The sequence below is a fragment of the Anabrus simplex genome, chromosome 3, assembly GCF_040414725.1.
Source record: "Anabrus simplex isolate iqAnaSimp1 chromosome 3, ASM4041472v1, whole genome shotgun sequence".
Lineage (NCBI taxonomy): Eukaryota > Metazoa > Arthropoda > Insecta > Orthoptera > Tettigoniidae > Anabrus > Anabrus simplex.
The window spans coordinates 249851979-249871294 of record NC_090267.1 but is presented as its reverse complement, the minus strand read 5'-3'; the positions used below and the strand labels follow the sequence as shown (position 1 = coordinate 249871294).

Here is a 19316-nt window from a genome sequence, read left to right as displayed (position 1 = left end):
TTGCACTTGGGGCATCATATAAACATTTATTTAGTTAATAAAATTATGTGTAAAGTTTCCAACAATGGTTTATCCAAATATTACCTTGCTGAATTTGAACTGTCCAATTTATTAACTTGATAGATTTATATAATCTTACTGCACTTCCATCATCTTCCAGTATGGCTACAGTTAAGCTGCAATCACTTTATAACAGGCGAGATAAATATAAAAATAAAATAAACATTGTACAGAATAAAAAAGTTTGTATATTCTTTGTCCATCATAGTACAAAATTTGTCTCAAACTTGTCAGCTACTATTCACATTGTACATACAAAATTACAAACATCGTCTTTTAGATCTCATCACAAGTTGAGCTTCCACACACTTCTTACAAGGCACTGGCTTCATTCATTATTGCACATGCTTGTTCCAACACAAAATATACTGCACTTTACATATTAGCTACCTGGTTTATTTGTTTCAGATACTGGTATGCAAAATAATGGGTTGCTTTTTCCAACATTTTATGTTTCCAACAAATAGAAAATTTTCAACATTTGCTGTTTGGATGTAACAGCTGCATAAAACTTCAATAACTTTTTTGAGTATTCTGAAATGAAAAATATATTTATTCCAAAAGAACTGTTGTGTGTTAGGCTATAGTTGACCAGCAAGCCTGCCAAAAAACATTATACCACATATACGGAAAAATTGCTAGAAATGCCAATGCAAAACAAATTAATATTACACTAAATGTAATGTGGTGTCAGTAATTAAAAGCATTCACTGAGGAACTGACTAGATAATGATAACATTTACTCAACATGGATAGTGATCTTAATTTGTGCAGATTTTTTAGCAGGCTTACTGTAGGCTTTTAGTTTCTTCTTCTTCCTCTTCTTCTTAATTCATAGTTTAATATAATATTACATATTATTATCTGTCTATCACATTTGTTTAGTTTTGTTAAAATAGCTTGTGATGTAACCGATATAATTTTACATCAAAATGTCTTAATATAAAAATTTAAGTAAAAAAAGTGTTATGTTTTTTTGTGAGTTTGGTGAGAGCACATTAAATGTTAAGGCACGTCTATTTATAACGAGAGAAAGGGGGAGAGAGAAATGTGTTCATAATAATAATAATAATAATAATAATAATAATAATAATAAACAAGGTACATTTTGTTCTTCACTCAGTTGAAAGAAACAACATATCTCACTTTAGTCCATCAGTTGACCTGTTTCTTTCATAAAATATACATGCACACATGCATGTAAAAGTATTCCACTGTTCTGCAAGGAGTCTATAATACATTTCTGTATATCTCATTGCTTGTGAAGTGGGGAAAACTGGCATTTCACTGGACGTCTTTAAAAAAAAAAAACTCTTACAGTGACGTTAAACTGTACATCGACTAAGATAATTTACTTTACTACTCTGATACTGGATCGTAGTTTCACACTTGGAGCCTCAGTAGTAATGCTGTCTTTAGCTGAACTAGCTGCTGTTGGGCGCATGAAACTCATTCCACGTTGCGTTGAAACCTGTCGAGGAGTACTGCCGCTCGTTGCGTTCTCCTTGAAACTAGTACTGACTGTGCCGGAGGAACGAGGTCTCCTCGCCGTTGGACCAATGCTACTACCACTACTTGAACTTCGGCTGGCAGGTACAGATGAACCCGATACTGGACGACTAGTAGAGTTGGCATTCTCCTTGAAGCTCGTACTCACTCCAGAAGTTACTCGTGGCCGACGTACTGTTGGACCAATGCTACTGCCACTACTCGAGCTGCGACTAGCAGGTACAGACTTGGTATTCGAGCTTTTTAGCTGAACAGGAGCCAAGGGCTTCTTGGGAGAACTACGATTTGTTGATGCATTATAACCAAACTTCGCTGGTGAAGATCGACCAGTATTTCCTGAATCAGTTGTCAAGTTTGAAGTTAGTGCCTTGATAGCCGTTGTATATCCTGCCAACTTTCCACTTGTTCGTGATGATCCACCAACACTTGAACGGCTAGATGACTTGGAGAGAGGAGGTGCATTTTTTACAGTATTTATTGAGGTAGAACTGTTAAGAGAACTTCTTGAACTGCGTAAACTTCCTCGTGAATTTGACCTTTCCACTCCACGTCGCTTTTGTGGCGTCACACCATTTGATTTGATACTAGACTGAGAATCTGTTTTCTTGAGCCCAGTTGAACGTAGAGGAATGACACTTTTCCGCGTATCATCACTTTCTCCTCTCCTTAAAGGCCTAGTGTTCTTTAGTGAACTACTACGTTCTACTGGTTTTCTAGATGTTGCTTCCATTGATTTTACACCCCTGTTCTTTAATGACTGCATTACAGACTCTATTTTCATGGAGCCATTTTTCGAAGTGGGCTTTGAATTGTATATCGCTCTACTTGTAGGAGTAGGAGTAGGAGTGAGAAGTTGAGGCTGAGTTGTGCTACTGCTTGTATCACCACTACCACTGCTGTCAGCTCGTATCAACCTCCCTCGCTGAGGTGAACTACTGCTATACTTGTCTTCTCTGGATTTTGATCTTGGAGCATCAATGACATCAATTTCATAGTTACAACCTGATGATGTTCCTTGGCTTGGTGTCTCTGAGACAAGACTTTGAGTTTCTTCAAACCCTTCATCATTAAGCTCATGCTCATTTCGGATATTTCCAGATTTTGTGTGGTTTGGAGTTGATGCATGAATACGAATTTCTGGAATGAAGTCACTCTTCAGTCTAGAATTTGATCCTCTGTCATTTGATTTCTCCTCTTCAGTAGGGCTGTTTGGTATGGCTGATGGAGAAGTGTATACTGATGATCTGTCCGAATCCTGGCCTGACCTCAAAGCAAAACTCCTCCTGTTCTCCACACCTCGGTGATCAGGGAAACCAGAAGCTTCTCGGTTCAATTTCAGTGCCTCCTCTACTTGTCGAGGTTCAATCATACTTCGAACCCTTTCTCTATGGGCACCAGCAGCTGTTCGTGTTCTTAACTTAGGTTCCTCCATACTCTCTGTTGGACTTAAGATGCCTCTCCTGCGTGAACTCTGCAAATTGTCTGATTCTTTTCCTGAAGGGCTATCACTTCGACCTGCTATACTTCTGTATCGGGGCCGAGGAACTTGTACCTTGTCAAGATTCTGCAGTTCTTCCCCTGCATTGGTAATGTCAGCCATAGCCTCTTCTGTTACTCGACCTTCATCATCTTCCACTCGTCCGCTCCGGTACTTAAGTCTGTCTTGCCATTTTCTAAGTCGAGTCTCCTTATCTTCTGCTGGCACTGTGGTGGTATTCACAGGATAAGATTGCACATGAAGCGTAGTTGGCCTAATAACCTGCTTCTCAGATAGTAGCTCAGGTGATACCACCTCTGTTCTTCTAGTAGATGACGGTTCATCAGCATTACTTCCAGCTTCCTTGTCAGATACATCATGATTCTTCTTGTACCTCCTTGTGCGACGGGTAGATGAGAAACGATCAAACTGCCCATCACCTAATATTTCTTCTTCTTCTCCTCCCAACTTTTCTCCAGTCTTTTCATTTACAACTGAATCCTTAGTTGAAGCTATCTCAGTATTTCTAGGAAGGCTGCTTTCTGTCCGATACCTTTCAGCTCGTCTAGCTATAAAACTTTTATCATCATCTACTAATCTTTTACAAGGATTGTCAGGACTTGACACTACTGGACGAGACAATCTGTGCATATTAGCTGCTTCAATTTGTTCATCTTCTGAGAGTTGTCGGCGTAAATGTCTCCTATGGCTACCATCAGACTGTACATGAAGATTTTTTCGTGTAGCGGGAGGAGTTTCAATGTTATCAGAGTCGATCTCGATCCGATCACTGATATTTGAATCCTCACGACCTCTGCGAAGCCTCCTGGGAACAGATGGAGGAAGTATTTGTTCTTCCTCAGATTTAGGAGTGCCAGGTTTATCACCCACAATAGTCTTGATAAAGTCCCCGGGTACTTCCATTGAGTGACGATACTTCTGTATGAGCTGTGAGCGTGATAGAAGAGGACTGACAGGAGCACTCTGGGCTGGCTGTGGACTTGTCTCTCCTGTGCCTGCAGGAGTGTCGAGTTGCTCTGAAGTTTCACTCGGCCGGCGCAAGTACACTGTCAGACGATCTTGAGCAGGCTGTACCTGGCCCAGAGTACCGATGATATTCTTCCTTTTGTCCTCCTCCTTGATTGCCTGCCAAACAGAGAATATAATTAAGAGTTTGATTTAAAAGTAAACAAGTCCAATTGTAGAAACTTAGAATTTTCAAACTATGGACTTCTAACCTATATATAAGGTGTACAAAAAATGTTATCTTCAAAGACCAGGATGTAATAGACCATGTCAAAACATGCAGAAATAAGGAACTAATATCCATGGGTTTGAGCACCAGTTATTAATATCCCCATGTCCTTGTCTGAATATTCACACTTCTTAATTGCTCTTTCATTGCACCAGACAGCAGGTTGGTCATACAGCACACTTTGAACACCAGCACTGATCCAATACAAGAGCAATGAGTAAAGGCAATGGGTTGGGATATACTTGTAGTACCATATCGAAAGTACTTATTTGACTTACTGTATGCATGAAGGAGCTATACTAAATGAATGGACAGTTGCTATACTAGTCCCTGCGTACAAAGGAAAGAGCGATAAACACCAAGTAGGTAAGTTTAGGCCGGTCAGCTTGAAGTGTGTTGCTTGTGAGCTCTGGCAATCAATCAATCAATCAATCAATCAATCAATCAATCAATCAATCAATCAATCAATCAATCAATCAATCAATCAATAAATAAATAAATAAATAAATAAATAAATAAATAAATAAGTAAATAAGTAAATAAATAAATAAATAAATAAATAAATAAATAAATAAATAAATAAATAAATAAATAAATAAATAAATAAATCCTGATCTGTATTTAGGGCAGTCGCCCAGGTGACAGATTCCCCATCTGTTGTATTCCTAGACTTTTCTTAAATGATTGCAAAGCAATTGGAAGTTTATTGAACATCTCCCTTGGTAAGTCGTTCCAATCCCTAACTCCCCTTCCTATAAATGAATATTTGGCCCAATTTGTCCTCTTGAATTCCAGCTTTATCTTCATATTGTGATCTTTCCTACTTATTCGTCTACTAATGTCATTCCACACCATCTCTCCACTAACAACTCAGAACATACTACTCATGATATAGATGTGGATTCCCATAGGGAACCTGAAATATTTGTCCCAAATGAGTAAATTTATAATGTCAATATAAATGGTCCGCTATTGGACATTGTAAATTTTCCAGCTAACTCATTCCTGGTTGCCAGCATTTCACCCCAGTGTGCTAAGGTGGGCTCATCAGCTGGTAAATAGAACATCCACCAAGACACATGGTTAGGGCATACCATGGAGGCGACTAATACTACTGCTAAAATGTTTTCATTCCTCCCCTGAAAGGGGAGGCAGGCCGCTTAAATGGTGAAGCTGTCTCTCAGGCCGGGAGATTTGTTACGGTGAAGGAGATGCTCGGAGAAGGTGAGGGGGTTGGCAGCCGTGGCCTATACTAGGAACTGTCCCGGCATTTGCCTTAGTGCAGGAGATTGGAAAACCACAGAAAACCATTTTCAGGACAGCCGACAGTTGGGGCCAGCCTTGAGGTCCAGCCCTTTCCCGTCTCCCAAATGCAGAGGCGTAGAGTCACAGTAGAGCCGTGGCTCCCCCTCCTCTGCTCGGTTGGCTGGTCAGAGTGCAGAGCTGTCAGACCATGGACCAGCCGTGGCCACTTATAGGCCGAGACCCATTCTGCATCTACCGACCCCCATGGAGGCCACTGCGTAGGCTACTTGGAGCCACCGGCAGTGCCAATCAATGCACTATGAGAGACTTAGTCTCATTACCAAAAATTGATGCTTGCTGGCCATCAGATGATATAGATGTTGATTCCCATAGGCAACCTGAAATATTTGTTCCAAATGAGTAAATTTATAATACCAATATAAATGGTCCGTTATTGGACATTATAAATTTTCCAGCTAACTCATTCCTGGTTGACAGCATTCGCCCCAGTGTGCTAAGTTGGTAAATAGCACACCCACCAAAATGTATGGCTAGAGCATACCGTGGAGGCCACTGCATAGGCTACTGCTACTATTTTCTAGAAATATAGCCACCCATTCAGTCACTCTTTTGTAAAGTCCAACTGCACTATTGTTGCCAGTAGTCTCCAGTGATCTACCCTATCAAATGCCTTAGATAGGTCAATCACGATACAGTCCATTTGACCTCCTGAATCCGGGATATCTCAGTGTTAAATACTACCTCACAGGGATCACTTTAATTACCTAGGAGTTAATATAAGGAAAGACCTTCATTCGGGATATCACATTAATGAGGTTGTAAATAAAAGTTACAGATCTCTTCATATAGTTACGAGGGTATTTAGGGGTTGTAATAAGGGTATAAAGGAGAGAGCATATAAGTCACTTGTGAGGCCCCACTTAGTATGGTTCCAGTGTAAGGGACTAAGATTATTTGATTCAAGAACTGGAAAGGAACTAATGGAAAGCAGCATGATTTGTTCTGGGTGATTTCTACAAAATAGTAGCGCTATGAAAATGTTGCAATCCTTGGGTTGGGAAAACTTGGGAGTAAGGAGACAAACTGCTTGACTAAGCGGTATGTTTTGAGCTGTCATTGAAGAGGTGGCATAGAATAACACTAGTAGATGAATAAGCATAAAGAGAGCTTTTAAAAATAGAAAGGATGATAATATGAAGATACAGCTGGAATCAAGAAGACAGACTGAAAGACAATAGGAAGAGTAATTAGTGACTGGAATAATTTACAAAGGGAGATGTTCATTAGATTCCCAACTTCTTGGAAATTATTTTAGGAAAGATTAGGTAAACAGCTGTTAGGGAGTCTGCCACCTGAGTATAAGCCCTAAATGTGGATCAGTGGTAACAGCGTATTCAATTAGGAAGTGTGGGATGTTTGACGAGGACATATGGTATTACAGTTGGTGCTTAAACCCTTGGATAACAGAGGTGCAACCCACAGAAATAATACTTGCCCCTTTTGACATATGGCATTAGTTCCTATCTTATTCATGCATGTTTTGATGTGATCTATTATGCCCTGGTCTTTGAAAACAGCATTTTGTATTCATCCTGTATAGTTGTACTGACATTTTTGTCCTATACTTCATTTTTATCTCTGAATAGAGAAACACAATTCAGTTGTTCTTGAAATAGAGTTTCATGTTATTACGTCATGTTGAACTACATTTAGAACATGCTAAGGAGATGTTAAGGACAGAACAAAAATGGCCAACCAAACACCAGTGGGAACCAAATGCTCTACTGACTGAGCTATGGAAAGGATCTGAGTGACACTCAAGTACAATGCAGTTATGAAAACTAAATATTAAAATGAATTGGCCACAACAGGTGATAAGCACCCATTCTACAGCTGTGCTAGCAATAGTGCCAGATCTCCATCTCAAATCCTCCTCAATAAAACAAATATGATGGTGATTGTTTCAAGAAGAAGTAGCCAAATAGACAGTTATACTTATGATCATTACCGGTACTTGATCACTTTATGAGAACAGAGCAAATATGTTAAACCACCACTGATATCTAGAAAACCAGGAAATTTTGAATGATTGTACACCCACTGACTTGGATGAATTTTTTATAGAGACTAATACAGAAATCCTTCCTTTCAACAAACAATTAATACTCTCAGTTTGAATTCCTAAGTGAAAATGTCTCTCCAGGTGAAACAATTTATTCACACACATTATCCTTTCTCACCAACATAACCTGTAAATGACTGATATGAAAACCAGCTATTTATAAAAGGAAAGAGCCAATCAATGTGTAGAAAATTAATTTAATACACTATATTCCCATTTTTACACAATGAAATCTTAATTAATTAACACCACGGCTGCTTCCCTCCCAGTCCTGGTCCTGTCCTATCCCATCATTGCCATTATACTTATTGTTGTCAGTACCGGTAATTCTAGAAACATATTAACCCTCTCCCATTCCCTTTTTAAGAGTAGCTGCCTGGCCAGAATTATAGTGTATTCTGACAGGAGCATTTAAATCCTAATAGACACAGCAGCACAAATGCTACCTTTTAAAGAAAATTACATAGAAGTCAAACAAATGAAGATATAAATGTAATTTATTTTGCATTTCATTTCTAAATGATTAGTGCATATATATTTGTTAGTTCCCTAAATTTTTTCAGTATCATTACAAAGTCTCCTAATAAGAAATCACAATTTTAAGTAAAACAACCAAACCCATAACACTTACAGTGTTATTTCGTCAGTGTTAGTGTCTTGCCGGGTAGTATCAGCAGTGCCAGTTTTTCTTTGTAACTATTTTGCATAAATATTTGTCTGCTTTGATACAACTTCATAAAATTCCCATCCTATAAATAATTCAAATTTTATTTTCTGAACTGCCAGAAAGTAAATGCAATTTGGACCAGCATTATTTTCCCATATTTCTAGTTCATCACAATGATTATCGCGACTCTATATATCACTTGTAATATTTCCTGTAGCCCTGTCCCTCGGTCTTTACACAATATTTTTAATGATTTTCATTATTCTCAGAATCATCATCACTACTACATTTTTTTTTCTATTTGCTTACGTCGCACTGACACAGATAGGTCTTATGACGACGATGGGATAGGAAAGGCCTAGGAATTGAAGGAAGTGGCAATGGCCTTAATTAAGGTACAGCCCCGGCATTTACCTGGTGTGAAAATGGGAAACCACGGAAAACCATCTTCAGGGCTGCTGACACTGGGGCTCGAACCCACTATCTCCCGATTACTGGATACTGGCCGCACTTAAGCGACTGCAGCTATCAAGCTCGGTACTACTACATTTACCAGAATACTATTCTGAACCACAACTAGAAAGTTTACTCGCTCCACATTTGTAACATATCTCCAATTTTGCATTCTTTCAAACCTTTCAACAATACTCTGCAATTAGTAGACAACGTAGTGTGAACTCAAACATGAATAATCTGTAACTGGAAGGTGATGTTTATAAACTAGGTCTACTTGTGAAATACATACAGGAAAGACCGTCAATAAGGTGCTGAGAGCTTGCTAAGTCATGGGAATGCAGCATCGTTTCAGAAGACCCTTCAATATTTCTGTCAACAAACCTCTAATGACCGAGTGTTTGATGCGTGCTTTGGAGTGTTCAGTATGGCAGGTGAGTCATAAAACTCAAGTTCTCCAGAGTGTTAGAAATGGCAAAGGGTTAAATATACTGTACTGTTTATAACACAAATTAATAAATATATGAAATAAAAGAGGACTTAAGATGTACAGAATGTCCTGGTCCTTCACAGTTTATGTTTAATGTGTCTCACTCAAAAGTTTATTCCATTGAATTTCATAAAGTGTCTATGAAAATATTTACAATTCCTTCATCATCATAGTCAATTTCATTTCCCCCGTCCAGCTCCTGTCAGGTCGGGGTGTTGATGGCACTTCTCCACCATTGCCTCACCTTCCACCACTCCTCTTCAGTAATTGTATTCTACTCCAGTCTTCTTTTTCTTATACTGATCTTGACAGAGTTCATCCATCTTGCTCTGGGCCTTCCTCTTGCCCTCTTTACTTCTATCTTAGCCTCCAACACTTGTTTTGATATCCTTCCCTCCTCCATCCTCATAACATTTCCAAACCATCTCAATTTATTCTTCTCCATAGTATCACTCAGTTTTTTTACCCCTATCTCTTTTCTGACCTCAGCATTTCTTACTCTGTCTCTTCTTGTCTTCCCTACCATACCTCAGGAACTTCATCACACAGGCCTGAATTTTACTCCCTTTTCTTGCTGTCAAAGTCCAAGTCTCTGATGCATACATTAATATAGGGGTATAGTACTTCTTATACTTTATCTCTTTTTATTTCATAAGGAAATTCTCTGTTCCACACCAGGTTTGTTACATCCTGGTAGAACGTACTTCCCACTTGTACCCTTCTACTGTTCTCCATATCCAACCTTGCATCTTCCATTATTTCACTTCCCAAATATTTGAAGTATTCAACAACCTCAAGGTAAATGAAGTACGTAAGAAATGGTGTATGGCTTTTAGTGTCCGAGGACAGGTTCGGCTAGCCAGCTGCAGGTCTGTTGATTTGACACCCACAGGCAACCTGCGTGTCATGATGAGGATGAAATAATGATGAAGACGACACATACAAACAGCCCCCTTGCCAGTGAAATGAACCAATTATGGTTAGAATTCTCGACCCGGCTGGGAATCGAACCCAGCGTCCCTGCGACCAAAGGCGAGCACGATAACCATTTAGCCATGGAGCCGGACACCTCAAGGTTTTGTCCCCTGATACTAACAATTCCTTTATCAATATTTAATTATAATCATAACTGATATAGTTAAAAGAGTTATGTAATCTACTCTTTTGTATCATATGTATCAAGCATATTTTCTGAATAATTTTCTCAGGAAAACATTAAGAAAATAAATAACCGTAACATTCATACTTCTGAATTGTGAATGGATTGAATTCATCTTTATCTTTTTATCTTCCTTTTTAGTGTATTCACCTAGCTTTTTCCTTTATGTACACTTTACATATCAAGACTGAGGCTCTCAAAATGGTCCCTAAATGAGTATTGAGCTTGTCCTCACGATGAAGCTGAGAAGCAGAAACGAGAAAAAGAATGGATGCAAAAGAACTGAGATTGATGGGGAGAGATCCCATCTATGTGACGACAGGTGTGTATGAAGATGTGGTGATAGTCCTTGTCAAATCTTGTTTTTCTGTCTCTCTTCCCACATTGACCAGTCATTGTGTTTATGCTGTATCTTCCTCTTTTCGATAATGTATGTAGCTTGCACTTTTCAGGCAGAAAAATGATTGATAATGATTTTAACTTTTTTTTCCTGGGATAAAATGACTATCTGTAATAATTATTGTTTTACTCAGAAATGAGGAACACAATCAGTCATAAGTTTTGTTTAATTAATGCTTCATGGAATGTGTCTATCTGTTGTGGTGTATGATAAGTATAGCCATTATCTTGGGCCTGGGATCAGGAAAGATATTCCAAGACTAGAAACAAAACACTGTACCAGATTTTTTCCATAAGAGTTATTCTTAATGCAACAATAAACTAACCTGCAGAGGATTTCCAGATGCACCAACATCCAAACTGCCCCTAGACCGCAACCTGCGCAGTCTCCGTACATCAAGTTCCGTCTCCTCTGTACTGTTGGCTACATTTAGATTTGACTTGCGCCATGGCGATTTATCCTTGATTGGTGTTTGCGGCTGAGCATCTGAAATATATTGCATATTCAGGTTTGAATGTCATATCAATCATTGTTCATAACATACACACAGCTTATTTCAGACTACACAATTGTCAATATTAAAGACAATTAAATTATAAGAGTTACAGTATATTAAACAAAATGTACCTTCTATTGCTTCCATTGCTTTCACAACATCTGTCTTCTCAATGGTCGGTTTCCAGTCAGGATAGACTCGTTTGTACTGACTGCCTTGAGATTGAGTGGTCTTCTCCTCCGGTAAAGTATCCAGAGTGCTGCCTCGTCCTTCACTCTCTGAAATAAATAAATAAATAAATAAATAAATAAATAAATAAATAAATGGACACATATAATTCAATGATTAATTGTAACTACATTTATTATGTCAATAACAGATCATTTCTTAAATGATTCAATAAAGAATTTGTACTGAATATTGAAGGGAAAAGTGATTAAATTACTGGTAACTAATTATTTACCTTCCAGAAAATCGAGATAAAAATAATAATCACTCGTTGAAATTAACTAAAAGTGTTTTTAAAGGCTTATGCAAGAAATCTGGCAACAAAATACAGTATCAATATGATTCTTACTATATTTCAATTCGATCTGTATTTTCAACTTTAAAATGTTAAAGAACTTTCTTGTAAAGTATAACAAAACTTTAATTTATTAGACTGTATTATGACTTTCTTGTAGATTCATAATCCACTGGCATCATTTGTATCCTAAATATCAAGTTAAATGATGAAAATTTAAGGTATGATGCAAGGAGAGATTCGGTAACAATATGAGGCAATGAGACCTGGATTCATCCATTCCTACTCAAGTACTGTACAAAGGATCACATTTGCTTCACCAAGAATACTGGAGTCCTAGAGAGTTACCTTAGAAAGCACTGTAGAAGTGACTGAATATTTGTGGGAGAACAATTGCAGCTACATTTTGACAGGAAAATTTAATTAAGATCCGCTAGAACGCCATTTTGGAATCCTGCGATGATCATCCCGGTCCACTATTCACTTTCTGTATTTACATATGTTGCAGTCCATTTATGTACCAACTAAACATGCTTTATCCTCTGGCAGAAACTGTCAGTACCCTATCAAGCTGAATCCTCCTTAATGTCTCTTCTTAATTATACACATATTCTTACAAGAGCAACTGAGGACAAAATTTGTACAGTGAAAATACGAGCTGAAGATAAAATCAGGCAAAAAAATTATGAATCTTGAAGATGAAATTCAAATATCAGACTGGGAAACAAGTTTACCTGACTTAAGTCGGCAGAGTTTTCATTCTGGTGAAAGAAGAATTTGTAAGCTACGAAAAAGTGAAAGATGAGACACATGAAATTCTAGGTGTAAGGCTCATTTCTAAAGATAATAGGCAACTTGATATATTTGGAGTGTACAGATCGGGAAAGGGTAGCACTGATGCGGATTCGGAATTATTTGATAGGATAGTCAGCTATGTGGGAAACGACATGGAAAGAAATGTGATTGTAGCGGGAGATCTGAATCTGCCAGATGTCAATTGGGAAGGAAATGCGAACGACAGGAAGCATGACCAACAAATGGCAAATAAGTTAATATGGGAAGGAGAGCTGATTCAGAAAGTGATGGAACCAACCAGAGGGAAAAATATTTTGGATGTGGTGCTGATAAAACCAGATGAGCTCTATAGGGAAACTGAAGTAATAGATGGTATTAGTGATCATGAAGCTGTTTTTGTGGTAGTTAAAAATAAATGTGATAGAAAGGAAGGTATTAAAAGTAGGACTGTTAGGCAGTACCATATGGCTGATAAAGCAGGTATGAGGCAGTTTCTAAAAAGTAACTATGATCGGTGGAAAACGGTAAATAAAAATGTAAACAGACTCTGGGATGGGTTTAAAGAAATTGTTGAGGAATGCAAAAACAGGTTTGTACCTTTAAGGGTGGTAAGAAATGGTAAAGACCCACCTTATTATAATAGAGAAATAAAGAGACTAAGAAGGAGGTGCAGACTGGAAAGAAATAGAGTTAGAAATGGCTGTGGAAGTAAGGAGAAATTGAAGGAACTTACTAGAAAATTGAATCTAGCAAAGAAGGCAGCTAAGGATAACATGATGGCAAGCATAATTGGCAGTCATACAAATTTTAGTGAAAAATGGAAGGGTATGTATAGGTATTTTAAGGCAGTAACAGGTTCCGAGAAGGACATTCCAGGAATAATTAATGAACAAGGGGAGTGTGTATGTGAGGATCTTCAAAAGGCAGAAGTATTCAGTCAGCAGTATGTAAAGATTGTTGGTTACAAGGATAATGTCGAGATAGAGGAAGAGACTAAGGCCAAAGAAGTAATAAAATTTACATATGATAACAATGACATTTACAATAAGATACAAAAGTTGAAAACTAGAAAAGCGGCTGGAATTGATCAGATTTCTGGGGATATACTAAAGTCTATGGGTTGGGATATAGTACCATATCTGAAGTACTTATTTGATTATTGTTTGGCCGAAGGAGCTATACCAGATGAATGGAGAGTTGCTATAGTAGCCCCTGTGTATAAAGGAAAGGGTGATAGACATAAAGCTGAAAATGACAGGCCAGTAAGTTTGACATGCATTGTATGTAAGCTTTGGGAAGGCATTCTTTCTGATTATATTAGACATGTTTGTGAAATTAATAACTGGTTCGATAGAAGGCAATTCGGTTTTAGGAAAGGTTATTCCACTGAAGCTCAACTTGTAGGATTCCAGCACGATATAGCAGATATCTTGGATTCTGGAGGTCAAATGGACTGTATCGCGATTGACATGTCTAAAGCATTTGATAGGGTGGATCATGGGAGACTACTGGCAAAAATGAGTGCAATTGGACTAGACAAAAGAGTGACTGAATGGGTTGCTATATTTCTAGAAAATAGATCTCAGAGAATTAGAGTAGGTGAAGCTTTGTCTGACCCTATAATAGTTGAGAGGGGAGTTCCTCAGGGCAGTGTTATCGGACCTTTATGTTTTCTTATATATATAAATGATATGAGTAAAGGAGTGGAATCGGAGGTAAGGCTTTTTGCGGATGATGTTATTCTCTATAGAGTGGTAAATAAGTTACAGGATTGTGAGCAACTGCAACGTGACCTCGAAAATATTGTGAGATGGACAGCAGGCAATGGTATGTTGATAAACGGGGCTAAAAGTCAGGTTGTGAGTTTCACAAATAGGAAAAATCCTCTCAGTTTTAATTACTGCGTTGATGGGGTGAAAGTTCCTTTTGGGGATCATTGTAAGTATCTAGGTGTTAATATAAGGAAAGATCTTCACTGGGGTAATCACATAAATGGGATTGTAAATAAAGGGTACCGATCTCTGCACATGGTTATGAGGATGTTTAGGGGTTGTAGTAAGGATGTAAAGGAGAGTGCATATAAGTCTCTGGTAAGACCCCAACTAGAGTACGGTTCCAGTGTATGGGACCCTCACCAGGATTACCTGATTCAAGAACTGGAAAAAATCCAAAGAAAAGCAGCTCGATTTGTTCTGGGTGATTTCCGACAAAAGAGTAGTGTTACAAAAATGTTGCAATGTTTGGGTTGGGAAGAATTGAGAGAAAGAAGAAGAGCTGCTCGACTAAGTGGTATGTTCCGAGCTGTCAGCGGAGAGATGGCGTGGAATGACATTAGTAGACGAATAAGTTTGAATGGCGTCTATAAAAGTAGGAAAGATCACAATATGAAGATAAAGTTGGAATTCAAGAGGACAAACTGGGGCAAATATTCATTTATAGGAAGGGGAGTTAGGGATTGGAATAACTTACCAAATTTCCAATTTCTTTGAAATCATTTCGGAAAAGGCTAGGAAAGCAACAGATAGGGAATCTGCCACCTGGGCGACTGCCCTAAATGCAGATCAGTATTGATTGATTGATTGATTGAGTTTTGGCAAAGAATGCTTAGTGTGTCATTTAGCCAGATAAATGTGGAATATTTCAAAAGTAACATGCTGTAAATTATGCTTACTGTTTCCCCACGGCAAACCGACTCATAATGAACCAGTACTTACTTCGCTAACCTAATTAAACACTAATTAAAGAGTAGTGCATATCTTCGAGTGGATAAGGTTGCTGTGGTAAAGCTATCGTGTGCTAATATTTTGTGGGAGGGATATATTTTTTTCGTGTTTGGATAGTTCAGATGTTATTAAAGTGAAGTTTTTGCAATTGGGGTGATGTGAAGATCATGTGTTGTTTATGCTACCTAAACTTATATTTCATAACTTGAAGTGTCTATTCTTTTTTCACACAAAGGAGATATGAGGAGAGCTGGCTACTTCCAAGACAGCTAAATCATCTCAAAAATTCTCCAAAGTGTCCAGCTACCGGAATCATTTTTAACATTAGTTGCATACAACAGTTTATGTAGACAGAAGCAGTGATAGTACTGTACATGTTTCTGATATTTGCACAGCATGACACAGGTGTTGTCTGTGCCATCTGTTGTACCGATCACATTCCAGAATTTTCAGCCATCTCCACACTCAGTACACAAAGTAAAATGCCATGAATATAATGGACTACTTCACACACACACACGAACGCACACAACACGCAACATGCATGCACGCGCACACACACACGCAAACACACACAAAAAAACCTTTGGGCAGGTTTTAACATAACACTTAAAACTTTTAACTCGCCAAGAAACACAACACACTGTTTACACGCAAATCGGCCGTGATTGGCGGAAGCCGGTAGTGCCTAAGCTGTTTAAGCAAGCCCGTGCACTATATGGAACAACTTATTAGTGGACTGCAATGTTAAAATGCAGACCACGCATTCTATGTAAGAGGTAATGAATTAATGCTTTCTAGGTCGATGAACAGAACACAGAGGATATTATTTGTGCAATAATCAGAAAAACTGCTTTACGTACATTAATTCATTATTCCACCCAGCTCCTCAATTGTAACTTATACATTCCTGTTCATCATATTCATATTTTAAAGCCATGCAATTCTATTTCTCCTTCTGATATGCTGAGTATCTCATCTTTTACTTTCTATATAGATCTTTTTGCTTTTATCTCCCCTTTCCTATGTTTGCATAGCTTTCTCTTTATCTTAAGACTTCCCATCAAAACAAGATTCCTCAAAAACAGTCCCAAATAATGAGTGTTGATATCCAGCCTCATGATGACACAGAGGCGAGTTCACTCGGTGTTGAGAATAAACTCAAAAATTCAAAATAAAAATGTATTATAATTTGGTACTTGTAGAACGTGCTGCAATGGCCAGTGCATCAGTTACACAGTGATGTGATGTGACTTTCTAGGAGCACATTGCTGGCCATTTTAATACTGAATTGAAGGATTAAGGATACAGATCAAAGGCAGAGTAATGATGTACCAGTAGCTAAAACGTCACACAAAGAAGAAATGATGATGATGATGATGATGATGATGATGATGATGATGATGATTGTTGTTTAAAGGGGCCTAATATTTAGGTCATTGCCCCTATGGTCAAAGAAGAAACAAAAACATTACAACATGCCCATTTATGGATTCAAGACTTTACCTGAATCTGCTTCGAGTGATCGCCTGTTACTCTGGACTCTTCGTGAGCGCCTTCTCAACTCCTCACTCTGCTTCTCTTCCTTTTCATTCTCTTGCAGCCATGCTTCAATCTTCTGGCGCCATGCTCTGGATAAAAGAAAATACCGTAATACATTACAGGAGATCTCAAGATAGTTACTCCTCAATATAAAAGTCAGGACATACAAACAAGACATTCATCAGGAACTCATCTACCTTCTTTCTGACAGCATTGTTCCGAAAAAGCCCTGCAGGAGCTAAGTAGCAACATGAATCCAAACCAAACCCCATGGCACTACAGCGCTTGAAGGGCCTTGGTCTACCAAGTGACCGCTGCTCAGCCCGAAGGCCTGCAGATTATGAGGTGTCATGTGGTCAGCACGACGAATCCTCTCAGCCGTTATTCTTGGCTTTCTAGACCGGGGCCGCTATCTCATCATCATATAGCCCCTCAATTCTAATCACGTAGGCTGAGTGAACCTCGAACCAGCCCTCAGGTCCAGGTAAAAATCCCTGACCTGGCCAGGAATCGAACCCGGGGCCTCCGGGTAAGAGGCAGGCACGCTACCCCTACACCACGGGGCCGGCAGCAACATGAATAGCCAGTGATATTTCAAGACAGCCCTCTATGCTTGACCTTTCCTTTATTTCTATAAACCTGAAGCTGTGGACAAATGAAGTGAAATCACTTTCTGGAGTTCCAACACTTCCATTATGACTAGAGACCAGATGTTAGATACTAAAAAAAATGTTTTAAAATCTTGAAAATAGTTGCTATAATAGTCACTAAAGATTTAAAAACTCAAAATAGTTTTCACACATTTTACAGAATAGGACTGAAAACACATCACCAACAAAATCTTTAACAGATTTATTTACTTTGCTCCTTAATGTTGCCTGTTCTATAGGCATGATGAAGTAACTGTCCTGTAAATACGAAGAGGAAACTAGTGAACACTGACACACCACTTGCAGAAATACCAGCTTTAAAAGGGTGAAAAAGAGTGAACTGAAAGTGGTGAGAGAAATGATGGGCATTTTACTGCTGTCCTTGGTTAGAGGATGTGAGGAAACATATTTTTGCCTCTATATGCCAAGTTCTTAAGAATACAGGTTATTTAAAATCCTTTCTATTCTTTCAAACAATAATTGGGGAAAGAGACAGATGCTGAGCCCCTCTTTCTCTAAGAGGAATTAGGATCAACAATAGCAGGTCGTCCCTTCAGGTAGTAACGGTACAACGCAACCTTCAAAAACAGGGCAGTCCCATTTTTGCAGTGAAGGTGTATCACATAATTTTAAAAAATACTAAGCTCCTTTTAGCTTTCAATGTAATACGACATTAATTTTGTAAAAGAAAAGAAGCATATGTGCATTTATAGGCAAAAGGCAAGCATAGCATAGCATAGCATAGTCATTCGACCGGGTAAGGAATGGAATGAATGAAGCCACCATCTAGCAGTGAGGATAGGAATTGTGCCGGCAGCCGAAGCCTGTCGCACTCCTCTGGGGCAATGATTAATGAATGACAGATGAAATGAAATGAGAGTGTTGCATACAACCCTTGTTGCATACAACCCTAAGACCCTGGAATGAACGTACATTAAAGTATTTGCATTATATTTGTACAAATAACGCATTTTGCATAACATCCAGTCTCTAATTTTGACAATATGTGGTACCAGTGCTATTGTCGCGGCCACCAAATTAGGCGGGTGAGGAAAACTGCGCTGTCGTCAGATATGGGAACGGCGAAGCGACAGATGGTCGAGAGTCGCTTACCCCCGGGCACGGATTGGCAACGCTGATCGTGCAGTGCTGTCAAACTGAAGCCCATCCGCTCCCGGCCACCTTACCCGAGTCATTCCCTGTCATGCAGCTGTTGAGCTCGCATCGTAAGTGCAGTTAAAGATGGATAGTGAATGTGAATTGATTTGGGCTCAAGTCAAGAGAGAAGTGGCAGAGAGGAACAAGACATTCAAAATAAAGGGCGTAGAAAAGCCATCGACCGTGTGACTGCTGCAGATTGGGAAAAGTGCTTCAATCGCGCGGAAAGTGTTCAAACAGACGATTGGGCCAAGGAAATAGTAAGGGACGAAAGAATGGAGCCATTCATCATCAGTGTAAAAGACGACTCGACAGATAGTGAGATGAGTGATGACAGTGACTAAGGCTACCTTGAAGCCAGAAACCGATTCTTACTTCATTGTAAATCAGTGTAAGCCTATTCTTTAAAGTAGTTCTTTTTCTATATTACTCGGTACAATATACAATATTCAAATATTTAAAGTTATAATAAAACTGATACGGATTAATATGTAATCCAAAAGTATTTACAGGGTCCTTCAGCCTGTGCTGGTGCGCGCGCCCCGAACTGCCTCAGCTTGCGACATTTACA

At 38.7% G+C, this 19316-nt stretch overlaps 1 protein-coding gene across 1 annotated transcript in view; it reads right to left on the bottom strand.

Moving 5' to 3' along the window:
- Positions 1–231: 231 nt before the first annotated feature.
- Positions 232–19316, bottom strand: part of form3 (formin 3) — a 962880-nt gene continuing 943795 nt past the window's right edge. The window contains exons 21-24 of the mRNA XM_067142982.2: positions 16902–17026; positions 11486–11632; positions 11184–11344; positions 232–4192 (exon numbers count right to left, since the gene is read on the bottom strand). Coding sequence (XP_066999083.2) covers positions 1412–4192; positions 11184–11344; positions 11486–11632; positions 16902–17026 — 3214 coding nt within the window. The 3' untranslated portion in view covers positions 232–1411. The remainder of the gene's footprint in view (positions 4193–11183; positions 11345–11485; positions 11633–16901; positions 17027–19316) is intronic.